The sequence below is a fragment of the Prunus dulcis genome, chromosome 4, assembly GCF_902201215.1.
Source record: "Prunus dulcis chromosome 4, ALMONDv2, whole genome shotgun sequence".
Lineage (NCBI taxonomy): Eukaryota > Viridiplantae > Streptophyta > Magnoliopsida > Rosales > Rosaceae > Prunus > Prunus dulcis.
In genome coordinates, this window is record NC_047653.1 from 7,992,646 (window position 1) to 8,014,737 (window position 22,092).

Sequence of the window (22,092 nt, forward strand, 5' to 3'; positions counted from 1 at the left end):
GAGTTGCACTTATGCATGCACACTTTGTACTAAATTATATATAAACTCAAGCAGAATCTTATAATAATGGGAGACCATGAATTTGGACCCATGATTTTTTTTAAACAAAATTGAGACTACCAGCGACACTATGAAGGAGGCAAACTCGTTTGTGGAAATAGAATGCCAAATTATGGAGGAGGGAGATTCGAACTGTGTAAGCCCTGATCAAAAGGTGGACTTATCCCACCAAGTCATCAGAAAGAGTGTTTTGCTCTGTGTACAAAATGGGAAATCCTGCAATACCAAACTTCTATGCATTGACACTTTGCAACTATATCACCAAGCTCTAAAGGGGAAAGGAGAGCAGAACACAAATCCTCTTTACAAATTACTTGTTCACATTCATTTCAATACTCAAATTTTATATCCGAAGCACTATGAGTAATATATGTAACTGCAAGTGTTTAAGTGAGAAAGCTCAAGTTTATTTTTTAATTGATTGCTTAGAAGAAATGAAAAGCTACAACACAACAACCCAAGGAAACTAAACTGCAGGAATATTTTTTGCTACTAATAATTAAATGACAGTTGGATTTAGAGAAGCGTATGCAAGCAGCTCCTCATTGCTTTCAATTATGGTCATGTCTTCTTCTTTCAACGTCACCGACGCTTCTATGCCTTCCCCATCGCTCAAATCCATCAACATAATTGTATTCTTGAACGAACTACGAGTACTCACCCACGATGGCTTTCCCCATCCAAATTCGGTTTCGTACAAGGGAAGCCTGCACCAGCTGCTGCAAGTATTGGTTTCTAAATCATCCCTTTCCGCGAGGTTGCCAGACCCTTTAATGGCTTGAAATATATCCTCACCAGTAACACCATTCGGATACTTTTCCTTGTATTGCTCAATGCCTTTCCTGAGTTTAACAACCAAGCTTTCAAATTTTACCTCACTGTCCATTGACATTGCTGCAAACATCCACACAAAATTCCCCAATATGTTTTCTGCCATGCCCTGCGGCGATCTCTTGCGCATATTCACAACCGGACACCACATAGATGGCTTTATAACACCCAACTTTGATCTGGATGCTTGTATTATGCATTTCCAAATGAGCGCAGACACTACTTCAACCCGTGTAGGGTTTGGCACTGTGGTGGCAGCTTTGGACTTGAGAGCAGCAATCTTTGAGGCATCAAATACAAATCTCTTTGTGATACAGTTTTTGTTAGAAAGTATTATTGAAAACTGGGGTGAGCTGAAGAAATCCAGGGGAGGGAAAAGAGAAGCTGCAACACCAAATTCTACATGATCAGTAGTACTTGCCAAGCCAAGTGCAATTGCAGCCCATCTTTTGATGAATGCGCTGAGGGTAGAGGCATCGGCGACCTTATGTAGAATGCTGACTCCAATTGCCAATCCACCACATTCAAACAAGCTGGCCTGAACTAGTAGAATATAGCCTGCTTCGGCTTGTTTGGATTCTATAGCAGTTGGAAGAAATTGATTTAGGACCTCAAAATCGGGTTTCTCCAAAATCTTCGATATGGGACAGTTGACTTGTGCGTCAAGGAATGCAGCCCCGTGGTCATTGCAGGTGATCGAGGCATTATATACGAATTCCCCTGCAAAGGGGTAAAAGTGAGTGAGGGCTTCAGATAATGATCTCTTTAGAAGCTTGGATTTTTCAGCAAACAAAGATTTGTGATCAATGTTGCCCTCATCACTAGTACTGGGATAGAAGAGAAGTAGTGGGGTATAAATTTCTGATTGAAACTGATCAAAAACAGAGAGGTTGATTTTTTTAAGGTGGTGAGGAGTTGGAGAGGATGGTTCAATTGTTTCCTTGTGAATGACTTCAACCTTGATCTCTGAAACCATATTTTGCTCCACAGTCTAAACTTGAGTTTGCCCTCCATTTAAAAAGACTCAGATTCATCATGCAATGGAAGTCAACTTCATTCATTTCTTGTACGCATTGTTTAGTATACCATATGTCACTCGTGGAAAGGAAAAATATTAGAGGACTTTTGAAAGTTGGATCCATCTGTATTTTTTGAATTATATAAAGAGCCTTATTGATCTTAAAAATGTATATTCTAATTTCTCACTGTCACAACTTCGAAGAGCATGTGTTTCCTTGCGTGACAATTATTATATTGCCACCGACAATTGTCATTTTAAGTTGAAATTGTAAAATTACCTAATTTCCTCTTGTAAAAAGCAACTATAGAATACTAATATAATAACAATAATTAGACAATAAAAAATTCACAAATGTAGTGTTATCTCACTCTTTTTTAGTTCCAATCCCATCATACTAGGTCGTATTATGTTTTTGGCCCCTATAGTTTGGGCAAAGTTCCACTTTAATCTTATAGCTTACTAGTTGCAATCTAATTTGTCTTAAATTTGCCTGTCGAATTAGAGGTTTTAAGTTTTTCTGGAATGTGTAATTCTCTCCATATGAAACTAATTTATTTTTTTGTTTGGTCACTGGAGATGTTGTATTCTTATTTGACATTCCGGCTACTCTGTACTTTTTACTGTGTTATCAATAAAATTACTATCGCTTTTAATATAAAAAAGTCAGCACATTTGGGACATATATGAGAGTAAAGACATTAATCACAATACGAGCCATTGAATGTGCTTCAATCTAACAGCCTAAAATGTGTGTCCCCCTCAGAGAAGCAGCTGCAAGAAGCTCCTCATTGCTTTCAATTATTGCCATGTCTTCTTCTTTCAAAGTCACGGACGCTTCCTTCATAAATAAATAAATAAATAAAGTCACGGACGATTCTATGCCATTCCCATCTCTCAAATCCATCAACAGAACTGTATTCTTCACTGCACTAAAAGTCTACGAGTACTCACCCATGATGGCCTAGAGTCGGTGTACCATCCAATACACATGAGACATGTAAAAATATACTCCAATACACATAGGATATAAAAATAAAATATTTTTAAATGAGTGCTGACACTACTTCAACTCGCGTGGGATTTGGCACGGTGTCACTGGCAGCTTTGTTACACAATTTTCTATAGCGAATTCCACAGTTGGTTGGGGTGAGTTGAAAAAAATCTTGTGGTGGGAAGAGAGTAGATGCAACACCAAACTCTGTAGGAAAGCAGAACATGATCAGTAGTACTGGCTGAGCCAAGGGCAATCGCAGCCCAGCTTTTGATGAATGTGCTCAGTGTCGAGGCATCGGCGACCTTATGTGAAATGCTGACCCCAATTGTCAATCCGCCACATTCAAACAAGTTGACTTGAACTAGAAGAAGATGGCCAGCCTCAGCTTGTTTGGATTCTATTGCAGTTGGAATCAACTGTTTCAGGATCCCAAATCTCTTTGGCATCATCCATTGTTTACTCTACCATATGTGACTCGTGGAAAGGAAAAATTATTGAAGGAGGACAATGATTCAATACCATTGCAACAGATTGAATCATTATAATTGAGCTTTCCTGCAAAGGGATAGAAGTGGGTGAGGGTTCCAGACAATGATCTTTTCAGTATCTTGGATCTTTTGGCTCCCGCACGGCTGTACTATTTAATAAAAAAGATAATTTAAAAAAGGACCAAGTATAGCCGCCCGGCTATACTATTTATTTAAATACATTATATTTGATTTTATTAAAAAATTAAAAAATGCAAGAGGACCCGCCTATCGCCCGGTGGCCTTTTTTTTATAATGTTTTTTAAGGGTATAGCCAACCGGCTATACTATTAATTTAAAAAATTAAAAAAGCCGCAGTGGAGCCGGGCGGCTATACTATTTATTAAAAAAGAATGAAGAAAAAATTAAACATGAAAATTCATACGAAATGTCTACATTATGTGTATTATACATTTGTTTTTTAAAAAATGTGTATTTTATTGAGTCCTTAAGACATATACGGAAAACAGAAATATTATTAAAAAATACATACATACATGGATATACTAATATTAAATGAAAGAAATACTAAATTCTTTATACAAATAATAACTCTGATGACGCATTTAGTAGTGAAAGCTCATGACTTTGTGTCTAGACTTTCTGAGCTTCAAGAGCCTATATCTAAATGACTCAAATATAAAAATTGAAAAACAAAAACAAGATGGTTATCAAACGGATCCTAAAATATATTAGTTGGCAACTCAAACCTATACATTGGGAACGCACGAGAGGTCGTCGACCATAACGTATGAATAGCAATTTGTACATATACTATGATAACAAGAATCTTTTAACTGCACCTTGGTTAACAAAAACTAGAGTGCATGCAGTTTCTTGAAAACAGTTTCCACAGAAGGGAAGTCAACATCAAAACCATAACTCTGCCCTCCATACTGCACATAAAGGTACTCTTTTGGAGATGAGGGTGGGGGCAGAATTTGGAAGATTTCAGGTATGTCTGATGTTGGGGGTGAAGGTATGTCTTTTTTCTTCATAGAATAGTAAACATCAGCTATAAGAAGCCAAATAAGATCAGGGTCCATAGATGCAAGACCTTGAAGGGCATTTACAGATGCATCATGGAGACCAACCACGCCACTACAAGCAATCCCTACCACAAGACCGCTGACCTTCTTGAGGACAACTTCCAATGCCGAAGCACTCCTTCTGTTTCGGGACAATTCAGCAATCATGTTGAGCACTGCAACCTGGACTTTGAGATTAGAAGTTTCGGCCAAGGAGTCCTCCGAAGAAGTGGAAGTGCTTCTGTAAGGAAGTTGCAAAGGGATTTTTTCTTTTAAGTTGGGCTTTCTATGGAATGGGGAGGTAGACAGAAGTTTCCAGAAGTGGGAGCCATCAGTGTGGAAGCGTCGTGAAAAGAAATCTCCTCCACAAATTTGCACTGTGTTGCTCACCACACATAAACATCTTCGAACAGCCTGAAAACCCGTAGGCAACAAGTTACAATCTGCTAAAAAGGAAGCATATAATCAATTGTCTCATGAGTCAGCAAATTTCTTGGTAAAGAAATTAAAGCACAAAAAGCCACCAACATAAGAGTCTCGTCCAAGTCACAAAAGGACTAGAGCAAGTAAAAACGCAATGCCTGTGCAGGATTAAGGCAACAAGCAAAGGGAAAGAATGGTCACGCACCACTGGATTTTTATTTTGAATACAAATAACCAGGAAAGGCCAGATTTTATTCATTGCTGGAAGCAACCTGTTCTCATCAGCCCCTTCATCAGCAGCATCCAACATATCTTGGAGATAATATAGTGAATATGACTCAATCACTTCTTCAATTGCTTCCTTAGCAGCTCTCTCATGGCGATAAGCCTCTTCCACTTTTGCCAATGACATAACACCATCCTTCATATATAGAAGTGGGGAAGAAAATGTTCATTCATCATTGGATGGACAAGCAAAACGCACAGCTACTACCAATCAAAATTAAGATAGTAGCCGTATCTTGGGTAAGAAAAGAGCAAAGCATCTTATAAAATTACAAAAGAAGCAAAAGAAAGGCAAAGGGTCTTCTCATGGTTCACATTATCACATAATTACTTGGCATCTGTATGCATAACCTCACAGAACGGAAAGGGACAGAAAACAAATGGAGCAGAAAGTTACCTCGACTATATCCAAGGCCACCAGACAAGCAGCTTGCCTTCCTGAAGCTAGTAGAGGGGTTGCAGCCATAATACATGAACTGGCAATAGCTCCAACTGTTCGTCTATATCTCTTTGAATCATTCAGCTTAAACAAAATGCTCTCCCATTGCTCTACATGCATAATATATTTCATTAAACAAGGTATAGTTCAGCGCTATTACTTACATCGCAGGATCCAGAAATTTAACTGCCAAGACAAATATATTACAGAGTACAGACAATGACAATATGCTTATAATCATTGTGTTTCATATGCTACCTCTATTATCATATCCTGTCAGACTAACAAGCTGAGTGAAATGAATTGAACACTAACTTATGGAGACTCATGCCAAATACTGGCTGAGTTGAGAAATTACACACTTTAAAATCTCACAACAACATAAAATAAAACAAAAAAGTAGTTATTGAAGAAAAGTATTTAGACTGGAAACCTCAAATCAAAAACCATAAAAGAAAAGAAAAAATCATTTTTCAACCCAATCAAAATAAGCAGACATCAGAAAAGAAAACTGTTTACCTGATTCCACATGGGACATAAGAATGTCATCATCAACTTTCTTTTCCATATCATGTATTCTAGCCTTGACATCCAACAAATAAGACTCTGCTTGGCTCGGCAATGAACAAGCCTCCCGCTTTGATGCCTTGGCAATTTCTGCTACAGCCTAAAGACAAAAAAGAATTAATATGATAACATTTCTGTCTGACTAAATAAACTAAATAGAGTGTTACTATTCCATTTTTCTTGGAAATTCATTTCAACTGTTTCTGATCAACTAAAGAAAATGTAAGCATCCTGTTTTACATGAATTTAATATGCCAATTAAAAATATACATTTATAAACAACAATAATAATTTTGAAACCTATCCTTTCTAATCAAGGGATGATATGAAAAAATAGTGTTTTTGAAATTGAAAACTTCACCGATCTCAACTTAATACAGATACTTTGTGTTTCTTAAACTAGCTTATTATTAAAGCTGAAATAATTACCAATGATACTTAATAATACACATCCTTTTTCTTTCCACCACTTTCCCAGGAATACAGAGCAAAATAATTTAGGTAAGTAATGCAGTTCTTGCCCATTTCCCCAACTCAGAAAAATCCACCAAACCACCAGGTAAGCAATGAGATTATTTTAGTTGCTGAATGAGAAGGGATTCTCATAAAATACAATCTTTAAAGTAAAAGAAAAAGAGACTGTAGCATTCTTTAGTACAGCTCCTGATAAATATGGAATAGCAACCAAAAATACCCAAAAATACCCAAATAAATAGAATAACTAAACAATAAAAAGATAACCTTTAAAAAGGGAATGGTCAATTCAGGGTGCTGATGCCTGCCAAGAATCTCAAGCTCCACAGAAACAGAGCGCATCTGCATAATAGGAACACAGCTTAGCACTGCAATTTCACCACCACGCGCCCCCCAAATAAAAGGCAAAAAAGGGGAAAGAAAGAAGTAGGGGCTAAAACATCTATGCAAACCAATAGAGGACTTGACATCATGTTCCAAGTAATAAAAATATCAAAACAGATCATGCTAAGAAGGACTATATTTTCTCAGATAATCAGAAGGAAAATTGAGCATATTAATTGCCCTATCAACATGCATCAGAAAATTGAACATATCAGGTGCCCTTAGCATTTATCAACATCAAGGGGTCATGGTGTACCGGCTCCTCAAATAGAGGCAATATCTTATAAGCTACTCCAATATAGGAAAGCATGGCAGCGAGCACATTTGGTACATGAGGGTTAATATCCAAATGGCGTAGTTGCCGACATATTGAATCAATCACATAGTCTGCATTCGCTAGTACTAGGTGTCCAACCTACAAGATAATAAAAATGGAAATGTCATAGGCCAGACAATTGAATCCGAAAAACCAGAACAATATGAGATTGTGTATGCTGCACTGACTCACTGTTGGATAGCCAGATGAAGCAGCCAAGATATGCAATACCGCATCGGAAGCACTTCTAACATGATAGTTTGAAGAAACGAGATTCTCAAGCAACATATAAAGGGATTGATGAAGAAATCCACTAGACACAAAATTTCCTCCAAGGCAGATACCGATTATGCCTATTCCTTCAATAGTAACCTGTTTGAGAAAAGCAAAGCTACAGTGATTTAATGTACATCTACTGAACAAAACAAAACTGATGCAAGATTCACTGCATTTTATGCGCAGTAGGTGGAGAAAAATGTATATTACCTGGTGTAGCATAGCTGTGTCCTGAAAGAAGTTTACACTAATATCTTCAGCTTCATAGTCAGGATGTATGCCCGAAGATTTATGTTCAGTTGGAAGTTCCCATACTTCATGAGATAGATACTCATGTAAAATTCTACCAATACAGTCAATCAAGTGACTCCTTAAACCCTCATCTTGTAAAACCTTCCAACTAGATTCACAAAACATGGAAGATTCGATTTCAAAAGGTTGGCCACCAGCAAACCCTGCACCAGATTCCTGAACCTCTTTCCTTCTTTTTCTTGAGTTTGGAAATATCCTTGTGAAAAAATCAGTGGCTTGATCGGATATACCAAATATAATCTCATTCAGAATACATACAGCAGTGCTTGCCTGGCGCAGTAACTGTCCTGAACCAGTTCTATTATACCATGAATGCCAACTGGCTTTGTTATAATCCTTCATACGAATCTCAGAAACTAATTTACGCAAGCAACCCAGTGGAATTTCAGTAATGAGTGACAGATGCTGCCCATTTTTTATATCTAGCAAGGAAACATGAAAAATCTGATGTCAGTACAGAGCAATGAGGATGTAAGTTGAAAGTTGAAACCAAACAATTCAATGTAAAGAGCTGAAATTACCTGTCATCAAGGATAAACCTACAAGTCTAAGAATTCCTGAAAGAGCTTCGTATAGTTTTCGACTTCCAATGTGAAAAAACCAAGGAGGCATGTGCGGAAGCTCATAATTCTTCTGTGCATCATTTGATGCATATGGTATACCTTTCTCCTGGATGTCTTTTATCTTTGAATTTTGAGGAACAGCAGCCATGATTGTCAGGCAATCGCTGGTAATGTTAGTTCCAGCTTTCAACTCGGATACAGAGTCAAGGTAAACTACTGAGGATGACCTCGATTTAATAAGCTTATCTAGAGAACCAGCAAATACGGAATTCTGACTCATACAAACAGAAAAAATGTCCAGGAAACGAGTAGCTATTACCTAGGAATTCCCAAGGAAAAAAAATGTCATAGGCAACAATAAAGAACTTCAAACTGATACTATAAGGACTATGAGAAACAAATCCATGTCGGATTTACATATGACAATAACAGACATTATGCCTGCCCTAGACTTTTTCTTTCTACATTGAAAACTCTTGAAATATTGTATTATGTGAACAAACTGTAGTTCAGAGATTAGATGATTACACAGGCATGAAGTATTCATAATTTAACAAAGAAAAAAAAAAAAAAATTCTTTTTGTTTTATGAAAGTATGGCTACTAGTAGAATTTTTTGTCAATTACTGATGATATAGTAAACCATTGGTCAATCACATAGGTTGTCCGTAATTTTTGTTTTAAACTGAAGTTTTTTTTTATCTTGTTTCTCCAAATTACATAACATTTATACTATCAAGCATGCAGTTAAAGAAGTTTGTTTTGCTGAACTTGGAAAACAGAGAATCTGACAATTTTTTTTAAGAGGTGGTTTTATATTTATATATGAAGATATAAATTATCAATATTAAAAATATCAACTGGAGAAAGCTCACGTGTAACTCAAAACATACATGCTAAAATTACCAAGAAAATATCACACATACTGGACAAAAATTTAACATATGAAGGATGTGATTGAAGTAGAAATTTAACATATGTCACACATACTGGAGACTGAAGGATGTGATCCACCACAAACAGAGGACCAGAATAATACATTATTACAAGTAACTGCTGAGCATGTGATAGTGCAAGTGATTCCTCACTCCCAAGCACCACTTTTGGAAGCTTATCAATGAGCCTGGTAACATAATTAAGTTCTTGTAAGAATTTTTTCCTTTCGAAAGGGCAGGACCAACTACACCCAATATTTTGTCTAAAATATCAAATGAAGCACAAACCTGGTAAAAATCTGAGCAACATCATGTCCCAATTGATTTTCTCCAATCAATGTGAATAAATTCAGAAGGGATTCTTGTGCACCTGCAGACACCTCTTCAGAGTCATCAATAACCAAAGCACATAAGCACTCCTGCATGAGTAGTAGCAAGACATATGTTAGCTTGAACTGGAAGTTCAAGTTTAGTCCTTATAAATCAAAGCAAATTGATTTAATTCAGGATGATGAACATGCTGATAAGTAAAAAATGATGAGAACAAGAAACGGAACATTTTTGCTTCAGCTGGAGATAAGACATGTAAAGACACATTAAGATTCATGAACAGCCTGAATACAGAAGCGGTGGAAGACGTTAAATGAATACCCCAAAAAAAAAAACAAAAAACCTCGGGTATGCATGAAGTACCGGATCAGGACCTGATGGGATATGCATCCTGCACACAAAATTCAAGACAGGTGTCCAACCAGGGTGTTTGTCCAGCACAGAGCATGGACATTATGAGAAACAGAACTGCATGAAATATGTTTCCCGGTTGTAGGAATCAAAAATGTACTCAACATTTCAGACCAAAAACTGACACTCAACACGTGCACAATTTTAACTAAATATACGAATCTCAAGAACCAATTCACACACCAGACAGGTTCACAAGTTAAACAAGTCAAAAAGTGCACTCTGTAACTGGAAAAGAAAAGAAAAAGTATGCACTCAATTCTATTTATATTGTGCAAGGCAAATGCATCAACTATGCAATGAGAGCGAAAAGGAATCATAAGCACAAAAACACAAATATAATTTTCAGCTAACCAGAAGCATTTGTCTACTCTGCCTTAGTGTATAGCCGCACTTTGACAACAGTCCTCGTATGGATGCCAGGAGCCCTTGCCTCACTTTTTTTGCTGGATGAATGCAAATCTAACAAATAATTGAAGGATTTACTAATAGAATAAAAGCACTAAAATTTCAGAAAGAAAAACATTGCAAGATTGGAAATGATGTAAATAGCCCATGTACAATAATTAATTAGTAGCAACTGAAACGAAAGAACGTACATGTCGAAAAGTTGCACCCAAAATTTTATCCACATGGATTGACGTTTTCTCAATCCAATCATTAGTACGATCCACATGCAAAGATCTATCACCTTTGCCAGAATCAGCTTTCTTCTCAGATTGGGAAGTAGTTGGAATTACTTTATTACTTGAATCTTCCATTACCAATTTACTTGGACCATGTGCCTTAACAGGCAACTTACGGAGCTCATCCATTAAAGATTGTGTAGATTCATACTTTTTTGAATTGGACTCAGAAGTAACCGTTACGGGCATATCAAGTCTAGATAAATTAGCATCATCCTGCAGAACTATCATCAGATACTCAGCCAAACCTCTAACTGCTTGATCAATTGCATCCCCACTTCCTGCAGCCCCACTGGTCATTGTTTTCGAGGCATGCAAAACTTTGGCAAATTGACTAACAACACCAGGTAAAAAGAAGGCTAATGCATCAGCAGTACCAACCTGTAGGGAAAAAATGTTGTGAATCAAACTAACCCAAAGGTACTGACTTGTAAGATTGCAATTTGCAGTGAAGGATGTTTATCATACATAAAAAATTTCAGAACCTATATGGGTCTGTTCATGTGCGAATAACACACAAAAATAAAGAACTGGTTGTCATGCTTGAGACTAGCAAAAATAAATAAATGAAACAAAATGTGATATTTTTACCATTCAAAGTCGATGTTGTAAACAAACTCTAAAATAAAATATCACGAAAATAAAGTATTTAAAATGAAATACATGGCTAAGTACAGTTTAATTCTTATTAAGCACACCAGTTGGTTCATAAAGTGTCAAACAAAGTATTTAAGCTTTTTTAAAGGATCAGCACAAGGTAAAATTAAGAGGGGGCAAAAACAGAGAAACGCAAATTCAAAATTTATAAATTAACCAAAGCTACAAAAAGTTAGAACCTACATGAAATCACAAGAGTACCTTAGCAACAAGCACACGCAGAGTCATAAAGGCCTCAATACGAAGCCTTGCACTACCTAGATGTCCTCGTGCAGCCTCAGTATCTGCAGCCTTTTCATAAATAAAAAACAAAATAAATAAATAAAAGATGAAAACTTCAAATGATACAGGATAATCAACTTTTACACAAACAATTTAACATACATTGAGAAGAAGAGACAGCCAGTGTCCAACAGCTGCAGAAGCAGCTTGTGATTGTAGAAATGCAAGTAAACATTCATCTGGTTCTGAATCGTACTTTGAAGATCTACTGAGAGGATCTTTTAAGTCTCTGTTTTCTAAAAGCATAGGCACTCCAAAGATTTGTTTACATGCACAGGACTCATCAGAGCATGGAAGTAAATTCAGAAGCATTGCCCTGAAACACTTAATAACTCCTTCACGAAACTCTTCTGACGCATCAGATGGAGAAAGCAAAGCCCCATAAGTCAATTTTTTCAGCACTACAACCAACTGCAAAAGGATATTATTGCACTTAAAATGAAAAGACCAGGTTCAAAAGGTGATGCAAGTATAACGTACCAGTTCTAGGACAACAATTCACATGAACAAATGCATTCATACAACATATAAGCCAATTTTGAACTCATAGCAAAACCGTACCATTTTTTTGATAGGAAATATAACATTTTATTAAATGTGAAGAGGGACAGAATAAGACACACAATGTCTCCATCCATGCAATGCAAAGAATACAAATAAGCTAATTGCAGGGGGAGAACGTTACAATTAATTCTCCATCTTTTCTACATGTCCCAATTTGAAGGTTTAAAACATTGACGGATTACAAATGTAATGTCACGTATAAGCAAACCCAATCAAACAGATCAAAGGGATATAATGTTGGATCATGTAATATTATTCATCTTGACAAGAAATTATCTACATGAGAAAATATGTATCACAAGGGCTATATAGCTCAGTTAGGTATAGCACCTTGTTTACACACACACCAATATTTTTCAGTTCAGAGTCCATCAGTACATGGATTTATTTTGGATGAAGAACAGCAACACTCATCCTATTAAAGTTTGTCTAATAAAACAGTAATTAATAAATCTACATGTCCGTAATGTGGAACAGATCCAAGCAATTGCTAGTCAAAACGGATTACCTGATCTGCAGATCCTAAAAGACACTTCTTGAGAAGTTCCTCCAGGCACTGAAGCACACCTTCAGCAACACTATCACTCACTTTTTGAGGCTTTTTTGGGACATTAGAGCTCACAACTTTTTCTTTGGAACCAAGCTTCTTTGAGGTTCTACAGTCGACAGCTGCATCCAACAGAAGCAGCAAGGGAAACAACGTATAGCTGAAAGGTAAACAAAGATGTCAAGAAAATAATTGCTTAGTATACATAATTATACACACACTTTTTGAATTCTTTTACAAGTTTGTACGACAGGTATAAGTGATGAAACCATGTTTCCTCGGGTGTGGATCACCAGGAACAAGATTCATTATGAAATTGAACAATGAGACATGAAGTCCACTAGTGACAAAGTGAAGATTTTGCTCCACCACCCAGATCATATCATATCAATATAGCACTCAACTAAATTTTAAAACAATTTGAATAAGAATGATGTAATTTGTGCCCTCTAACCAATGAGTATAGCTCGGATAGGCTGAGATAAAGTTATGTGCAACTGGGGTGAGGTGAGGAATTTGGTTTCCTACAATACACAGCAACCAAATTCCGTCAACTCAATTAACTCACCCAACCTTCGAACATTGTACCAATCACTAAAACTTAAAACAAACACATTCATGCTTTAATTTCAAATTATTAAGGCAACAAACTCGATCAAGTTACGGATGATTCATCCAACAGTCAAAAGCTCACCTCACCGTTATATACTTATGCATACAAGTATATAAAGACTAAAACATGCACATTTAAGCAGATATATATACAAACATGTATATATATTTATAAACATGTACATACATCTTTTAGAAAGCTTTCTGCTCAAGATGGCATTTAAGCATAGAAAGGCTGCAAATTTCAGGCAAAGAAGCAAACTTTTCACAGAGGATTACAGTGCTTACTCGAAGAAGGGCTGGAGAGCTTGAGAGGGAGACTGGCGAAGGAAATGAAGCAAAGAAGAGAGAGAAGAGGAGTGCTTCTTAGGGTTTTGGAGAAGCTCCAGAAGCTCAAAGCAGTAGGCTTTTAGCTGCGTAAACACTCTGCTTCTTTCTTCTTCCGCTGGGTCGACGATTTCATCGATTTCCACCATTGCAGACTGCAGAGAGACGACGACGGGGACTTGAGAACCGCGAAATTGAAAGACGGTTTCTAGGAGTTCTTATTTTTTGGCAAAAAATAACCCAAAACGGGTTAACGTCCGGTTCAAGTTTTCCCGGGCCGTAAAACCCGACCGTCGGGGCTGCGGAACCTGTCCAATTATTCTTAACGCTGGGCTCAGCAAGGATCCATCTCGACCTCATGTTGGGCTTTGTGGGCTGCCACGTGTCTAGGCAATTTGGTCTGTTTAATGACATTTTTTAGGGAGACTTTGGAAAAAATCAAAAGAGAGAGAAAATTTTTAAAAGAAGCCAAAATGGACAAAATTGCCCTTATTTATTTTTTTATTTCCTAAGGAATCCTTTACATTTGCATGTCTTTGGTTTGAAAGTTGAGAGGTTTTTCTGTCTTTTTTGAAAAAGTTTTGGCTTTTTCCAAAAGTGAAAGTTTTTTTATGGGCAAAACCTAAATTTACTCATTTTTTATTAGAATTTTTCTATACAACAACAAAATCACTTTGAATGATAAAACAAGTTCACAAGAAAAGTGAACAATTGTATTTTACTAATTGGGTTTATATTGAAATGGGTGATCTTGCTTCATTTTATCCGCTAATTTGCTCCTTATATTTTACAGATTTTCCGATTTCTTATATTGAACTTGATTCTTTCATATTTCAATACCTCATTTTTAACTGACCACTTATTGAATCAACGACCAAATTTAAAATACAACGACAACCATGTGTTAAATCAACGTATCATCATATTGTATCTCATTTCTACAATAATTTCCCAAAATTCTTACAATCCCGCACGAATGGATTGACTAACTAAAGCTGACCACAAATCATGTTTGGATCATATACATAATGATTGTAGTGGATTACAGTACATTAACTTTGACATATAACCACCTCTTTCTTCTGGCAGAGACCAAAAACAAAACAAACAAAAAAAAAGAAGCTAGTTTTCGTCGAATAGTAATTCAGTACTGAATTCAAAGGTTATGAAAGCCAAGTTAAAGACCACATATATGGTCAAATACGTTGTACCTTTCACATGGCAGCAAAAGAGGACCATCTGCTTAATTAGTATGTTTAGAAATTAATTATCTTGTTAATTATACGTGAAAGGGTTTAAGTGGTTATCTTGCTTTCTTTTTCTTTTGTTTTTTACATATTTTTTTGACTAAGGTAAATTTGAACTCGGTGGTTTGGCTTTGACTACATTGTCCAAGTTATGTTTGCCCTAAATTCCTTGGATGAGTTGGGACATGAAAGAAAAACGTCACACTAATGGGAGTAAGTGGAGATTATCACCTACCCACTAAGTTAATTAGTCATCAATTAGATGATGATTAATGTGTGAAACCAAAGAAGAAAAATAAATAAATGATTAACTTGTGCTTTTGTTGAATCTACAAACTTGAATTCAATTGGACAATAGAATTAGAAAATTAAGAAGAAGAAAAAATATCTATTTAATGTCAATATCTTGACTAAAAAAAGGGTTTGTTCAACCTACACAACGGTGTTTATATTATATAAGACAATTTCTTTTTGGCGACAAGTAATGGCTCTTAGAAATGCTAAAAATAAATCTAGGAAATGTTATGGAGATCACTTTGTATATCATATGAGATCTACGTCTATCAGAAATAGTACACAATGCGGTACAAAAATGTACCTTCACTCCCATTCATGGATTTGACCAAACATACAAATACCAGCATGTTTACTACACATTTAATCACAATATCATTCTCCATGATAAATAGAGAAAATGTCTAGCAATAAAATCTAATTTTTCCCAATATAAGAAGGTACTTGTTCGTTGAACCAAGCTAAGCTATTTAATGCAGTGAAACCATGAGGTAAAATGACACATGAGGTAGGTATTGGCATAACCAATTCATGCATGTGTGAGATAAATGGCCATAAAGATTACATGGAAACAAGTTGGTTACATATTTTATTAAATGTGATATCCATTTAATTAATACATAAGTGCTTCTTTTTTCTTTTTTTTTGGAGTACATAAGTGCACTTTAAAATAAGTTTCGAGATATACTACGGTTAGTTATACGATTCATATCTGTGTAAAAATTAGAGAACATTACTTTGCTCTCCAATAAAATGGAAAAAAAATTGGTTACATTTTATTATATGTGATATCTATTCAATTAAAGGAAAATAATTCATGTGTAAGTGCACTTTAAAATAAGTTTCGAGTTATGTTATGGTGAGTCTCACGATTTATGTCAATTCATGCATACGAGATTCACAATGCATCAACAGTCAGATTACGCCTATTCATAAATGACTCATGATTTCATATACATTACATCATGTAACTTTGTTACACTATTTGGATGTAACCGACACTTTTGTTTATGGTTTTTGTAAAGCGAGTTTAGTATGCTCTGTCAGTGTCAATGGAGATGTTAACATGACCTGAATTATACGTCATTTTCCGAGTAAAACAATGCATTAAATTGAAAATGGTCACATTCTCTAGTTTGGTAAGATATCCTTCAAATGATTGACTAGCTACCTAGCACAATTAACATACCTCTCAGCCTTTTTTTGTTTTTTTCGGTATGTCACATCTTTGTCACGGTCAACTTGAGGTTCAATTGCTTTTATTGGTTGCCTGTCTTCTTTTACTGAAAATTTCATATAAAGCTCAAATCAAAGAGGTCGATTGCCTTGATTCTAGGAGGATGTGAATTTTCTACCTAGCTACTTTGTCAAGCTTACATTGTACTTTGAAGTTATTATATTGTCAAAATAAATTGCTGTAAGTGGGGACAATCACCCACCCACTCGAAGATGTTGGGCAATCATCCCATGAAAAAAAATTGAGGATTTTTTTTTTAATTACTTTTTCTCTCAGAATAGAATACGTATATGTGACGATATAATGATGACACTTACGTATACATAATTAGAAAATATCATAATAACCGAGCGAATAATTATTCACGAAAAATAATATGTTTGTTCAACTTACACTGTCTTCTAAGATAAATCAGGAAAATCATCTAAAAAATTCCCATCAAAACATAAGCAAAACCCTATTTGAAATTTTGATCTGTAGTTAGGAGGACTCAAGTAAGTATCAGTAACATTACTAAATTAAATGGAGGAATGGTTGTGTGGCAAAGAAGGCCACATTTGAAAGTAATCCAAGCTCTGATCAAACTCTGCAGCAGGGTTTGGCTTTTTGTCACACTGAAAGGTCTCTGGGAGTAATTGTCCAGTTGTGACCTGTGCTAAAAACTCCTGGCCAGTACAATCTGCAGTTGGCAGATCCAGCCCAAGCTCACTTTCCAAGTAACTAAGCCACTTCTCATTTTCATGTTGTCCATAGTTTGAACTCTTGGAAGCCTCAGCCTGATTTAATTGGACTTCATTTGACTGAAATGGCACTAATGGAACATCAAACATGTTCCAAAAGTCAGAGTCAGGCTCCAATGGAATATCATAATTAGGATCTGAAAAGTCCAACAGAAAATCCATTTGCTCTTCTGATGGCCTTGAAATATCAAGTTGGCTGGAACTTGAGCCATTTGATTCATTGGAGGAAACAGAAGAGCTGGTCAACTCTTTCAAGTCCTTGGGATCAGGCCTAAATTGATTTATTAATTCCATTGGAGGATCCAGATCAATCTCCTCTGGAATTGTCAAAATGCATGGATCATGATGAGGGTTGTTGTTGGCCATGCTAGTTTCTTGGTCAGGTGATTGATGCTCAAGCTCTCCTGCAACACTTGGTTTTCCACCAGACAAAAATGAAGCACTAGAGGAAGATGATGAGGAAGAGGAGGTTATAGAAGATAACTCCTTTGATTCATCTCCACAAAATTCAGAGTTCTTGAAACCCAATTTTTTCTTCAGATGAGTGTTCCACACATTCTTAATCTCATTATCTGTTCTTCCTGGAAACTGGGATGCAATTTTGGACCACCTGCACAATATAAAATTAAATGTTTTTAATCAACTAGGGAGAATTCGATCTTGGGATATCTTCCAATATTGGTAATAAATTAAATAGCATTAACCCGCGAATAAGTAAGTGATTTAACTAACTTACTAATTACATTTTTTAAGATTTATGTAGAACCTTACTTGTTTCCCCAGGCTTCATGCAGCCTAATTATGGAGTCCTCTTCCTCTCTGGTGAAGTTCCCTCGCTTGAGATCAGGCCTGAGGTAATTAATCCATCTCAAACGGCAACTTTTCCCACATCTCAGCAAACCTTCAAAACATAAAAAGTACTGTTTTTAATGATTATTCAAATATTAAGTGCATATATTTAATGTTGGTGGGAAAGAAAAAAAAGGAGAAAGGGACATTCATCTAGCGTCCATGCAAAGACTTGGAGGAAATTTGATGTGACTGTAAATGGCCAGGCACTTGTTCTCAATTCCTAACTTGGCATTTCTTGGTAATTGGTAAGATTTTTCCAACCACCCCATAAACCCAGATGTGACAATTTTATATAAAGTTAGAAAACCTCTCCCTATCATGACAACAATTCAACATTAGGACCAACGTTTAACATACTAATTATGCACTCACAATTTATCACAATTTATCATTAGTATTACTAACTAATTTATCGTAAGTAAAATTTGAAAGAAATTCATAATTTTTCAAGAAAATGAGTTAGGTCAAAGGGAAAGTTTGTTTATTAGTATTTTCATAAAATTAGGTATATTGAAATACATGAAAATTAGATAGAATTCTCCAAAGCTGGACTGGTCATCATAAGTTTGGGAGATATGCAATACCAACGATTAGTTTTATAAAATGTGGTAATCACTAATTTTATATCCCTTTCCGCCAAAAACAAAATTGGTATACCCCTTTCGACCAATTAAAAACCGTAATAGAAGTAACATTTTAAAGGTGGAATAAACACGTTAAAAACGTTTCAAACTTGCCTTGCTTTCTGCTTTTTAGGCAACTAGAAAAATCCCAGTCAACCCAATGTCTAAAAAGTGGCATCCGGTCATTTTATGCCATAGCAGTAAAAGCAAATTAAGTAACGCCAAACTCATTGTTTAAAATTCAAATTTTGGGAATTATTAGAAGATGTAATGCTTGAAAAGGAGAGTGCTAAAATTGAAACTTTGAGCTTACGTAAAATGAGTACTCTACCATTAAAACTAAACTTGAAACCACCGTTATCATTCAAAAGTAAGAAACTCCAGCTAAAATATAAGCAAGAATGCAATGCATGGAAAAAAAAAATTACACAAAATTGAAGGGAATGCCATCTTAACTTGTAAACAGATGATTAACAAAAGGAATTGGGGATTATTGTTATGAAAGGGATGTCCAATGAGATTCCAAAATTACTGGGTCCACATATGAAATGAATGAATCGATATTCAATTCTTCTGGGAATTCTTTATCAAGAATTTGAAAACTTGTTATGAACACCATGTGATTTTCTTATCCATGGCATATCTATGACCATCATCATATCACCAATGAGAGAGAGAGAGAGAGAGAGAGAGAGATCAGAGAAATCAGACAGATCAGAGAGATCAGAGAAATCAGACAGATCAGAGAGAGAAAAACTCAATACCTGCTTGCTTAGGGAGAGCCCTCCAGTTGTCATGGCCATTCTTCTGAATGAAAGTTATAAGCCTCAAGTCCTCAGCAGGGCTCCAAGGACCCCTCTTGACTTGGTTCTTATCACAACATGGTGTTCTTCCCTTCCCCATCTCTCTTTCTCTCTCTCTCTCAATGTTTCTCTTAAGACTCTCGCACTACTCTCTCACTTATGATGGTTTTTCTTTCTTGTGCACATATGAGAAATTCATTTATGTAGCACTCTCTTCATCGTATATATAGAGAGGGAGTGATAGTGACAGATGTCCAGGAATGTTTAGGGGCAAGGCCACAAGGTTCATGCCTCAGACTCAAGAGTGGGGAACTCTATGCTGTATAATAAATAGGAGATCCAGGATGATTACTAAATATCTACAATTTTATTCCTTTTTAATTTATTGCTCATTATCTGTTATGTAGTACTGCTACTGTCTTGGTAATGCTTGAGCCTAAAATTCTAAGAATATCTCACTGATGAAAATGTAATCTCAAACAATGAATATATAATAGTTAATTAATTTACTGTATTCACACACAGATATCCACTTCAGCCAAAAAAACATCATTTTCCACAATTATAATCAAATATCCAAGACTTTTGGGTGCTTTGATTTTGAGTTGATACTTCTACCGTGGATTATTGTTATTTTATTTTATGTCGTCTCAACTGATCATGTACAATGTATAATCTCTCTAATATAGATAGAACTAATAAAATTAAAATCATCTCTCTAATACAGGTAAAACCTATCGATGTGAGATTCACTACTAGAGTGTTCTCACCTTTATAATAAAGAAGATAATATGTTTGAGGGTCAGTTGAGATAGTGTAAATAGTTTTCCTTGATGTTAGGCTTGTGCTGCCTCTTTTCCTCAATAAATTTATATTTATTATTGTGGCCCTTTTGGTATAATCCCGATTCTAGACTGTAGGATATTTTTCCATTTCGAGTAATAAAAAATAAATAGCATATCCTACTGCGCCAATGGTAACATGGCAAGTTAATAATTTCCAAAATAAATAGCACAATTTTTTGTTAATCCTTTGGACAAAATACACCCAATATTATACCATGTCTTTGTAGAGCAAATGATGTGACACCCAAAAAGATTTTAGATATTTAACATTTTGCATGAGAATATCACGAACTGTTTTGTTTTCTTCTTTGCTGCACAGCTGGGATTCTCTGTTTTCGTTCTTCTTCTTCTTTTCTTTCTATTTTTTTGTATGTGTAGCATTTGATTTGATGTGCAACGTAACATTGGATGATAGGCTCTCCATTTTATTCAAAAAATGTTTCTGAAAAAAAAATGATGAGATTTTTAAAAAATGTTTCTTCATTAGAAGCAAAACTCATGCATGCATGGTTGATGGTTGGTTCCCATTTCATTGGGGTTTGAGAGGGAGAAAAACTACACGGAACAGGGATGTCATTGTGACGGTATTCCAAACCTATTACGTATCACGTCGAAAAATTGCATTTTCATGTTGGAAAAATAAAATACATGATAATAAATGATTGGTTTAAAATAGTACCACGGTGGTATTTCTGATATAGGTAAGTTTTTTTAATTTGAGAGGGCGTGAAGGCCTCTTGTCAATTAAGATGTGAACCCCAGACCTAGATTCCACTATGCCATATGTCATCTCTAGCTTAAAAGTCATCACACGCAAGTCAGCCTTTCGATTTGAATTAAGTTTGGATTTAGACAGTTAATTAATAACATTGAACATCTGGAAGGGAAATTTGGCACCAATCAGCTTTTTCAACTGTAGGTATAAGACCTGCCCAATTTGCTTTCATGTTTGACTTGTTCGTTTTATTGCATATGCTACAGTGCTACGCTCGTTTTTAAATCAAGCCATATAATGAAGCAAAGAACTTTGCATGAAAGTCTACACAACTTTACGCAATGTAACTCACCAAATTTTACCCGTAACTTGAAAATTAAAGTCATCACCATCATTTTATCAATTTAAAAGGAGGACTTAAGTACATTATCTTACAATATCAAGAGAGGTTCAAGCTTTTGAAGCATATCGGTGTTAGAAAATTAAAATGGTCTCGTCAAAAGTAGTTGAAAAATGAAACGTATCGTGACATGTCATATGTTTACTTGTTTAGAATGAATGAAGTTATAAGAAGGAAAAGTCATGAATGAGAGAATAAATGGGTATGGGATCCGCGAATGCATGGGAAGTCCTGAATTGAAATGATTCTAATCCGCATGCTAGTATACACAAGAAAAGTCAGAAACATAAACAATTCAAATACCAATTCCATATTATCAAACATGTGATCAGTTATACGTAAATAAGCAACATACATAATTAAGTTGTAGGAATACATGCAATACGAGTTCGAGCACAAATAAAATTATTTGTAACACATTTACTGATCACTTTTTTTTTGTAACTGAAATTTTCAAATTAAAAATGGCAAAAAATTTGACCAAGT

The 22,092-nt window shown here is 35.6% G+C and overlaps 3 protein-coding genes across 4 annotated transcripts; all 3 read right to left on the reverse strand.

The window, feature by feature from the left end:
• Positions 1–559: 559 nt before the first annotated feature.
• On the reverse strand, positions 560–1,876 carry LOC117626175 (stemmadenine O-acetyltransferase-like). Its single transcript, XM_034357826.1, has one exon. The coding sequence runs from the start codon at positions 1,865–1,867 to the stop codon at positions 560–562; it is 1,308 nt and encodes a 435-aa protein (XP_034213717.1). The 5' UTR covers positions 1,868–1,876.
• Positions 1,877–4,098: 2,222 nt separating this feature from the next.
• Positions 4,099–14,048, reverse strand: LOC117625700. 2 transcript variants are annotated; one of them, XM_034357233.1, is made up of 17 exons: positions 13,812–14,048; positions 12,873–13,071; positions 11,903–12,211; positions 11,720–11,809; positions 10,775–11,242; positions 10,530–10,637; positions 9,723–9,853; positions 9,490–9,622; positions 8,459–8,819; positions 7,836–8,359; positions 7,542–7,721; positions 7,290–7,448; positions 6,917–6,991; positions 6,128–6,275; positions 5,567–5,718; positions 5,090–5,305; positions 4,099–4,875 (listed from the first exon to the last, which is right to left on the reverse strand). In XM_034357233.1, exons 1-17 carry the CDS (start codon positions 13,997–13,999, stop codon positions 4,252–4,254), a joined length of 4,065 nt encoding a protein of 1,354 aa, XP_034213124.1. In that variant the 5' UTR covers positions 14,000–14,048; the 3' UTR covers positions 4,099–4,251. The 2 variants fall into 2 exon arrangements, with proteins under 2 accessions (XP_034213124.1, XP_034213125.1); XM_034357234.1 differs by lacking the exon at positions 5,090–5,305.
• Positions 14,049–17,138: 3,090 nt separating this feature from the next.
• On the reverse strand, positions 17,139–19,791 carry LOC117625039 (transcription factor MYB58-like). The gene is made up of 3 exons (XM_034356604.1): positions 19,608–19,791; positions 18,140–18,269; positions 17,139–17,978 (listed from the first exon to the last, which is right to left on the reverse strand). Exons 1-3 carry the CDS (start codon positions 19,744–19,746, stop codon positions 17,147–17,149), a joined length of 1,101 nt encoding a protein of 366 aa, XP_034212495.1. The 5' UTR covers positions 19,747–19,791; the 3' UTR covers positions 17,139–17,146.
• Positions 19,792–22,092: the final 2,301 nt, after the last annotated feature.

What these genes read in the sequence shown, in the direction of transcription:
- LOC117626175 (XM_034357826.1), bottom strand. Translation starts at nt 1,867, where the DNA reads ATGGTTTCAGAGATCAAGGTTGAAGTCATTCACAAGGAAACAATTGAA.
- LOC117625700 (XM_034357233.1), bottom strand. Translation starts at nt 13,999, where the DNA reads ATGGTGGAAATCGATGAAATCGTCGACCCAGCGGAAGAAGAAAGAAGC. An exon ending in TTTTAGGATCTGCAGATCAG is followed by an intron (nt 12,212 to 12,872) that starts GTAATCCGTTTT and finishes ATCCTTTTGCAG; the next exon opens with TTGGTTGTAGTGCTGAAAAA. An exon ending in TGCGTGTGCTTGTTGCTAAG is followed by an intron (nt 11,243 to 11,719) that starts GTACTCTTGTGA and finishes TTTTCCCTACAG; the next exon opens with GTTGGTACTGCTGATGCATT.
- LOC117625039 (XM_034356604.1), bottom strand. Translation starts at nt 19,746, where the DNA reads ATGGGGAAGGGAAGAACACCATGTTGTGATAAGAACCAAGTCAAGAGG. An exon ending in GGCTCTCCCTAAGCAAGCAG is followed by an intron (nt 18,270 to 19,607) that starts GTATTGAGTTTT and finishes TATGTTTTGAAG; the next exon opens with GTTTGCTGAGATGTGGGAAA. An exon ending in CATGAAGCCTGGGGAAACAA is followed by an intron (nt 17,979 to 18,139) that starts GTAAGGTTCTAC and finishes TATATTGTGCAG; the next exon opens with GTGGTCCAAAATTGCATCCC.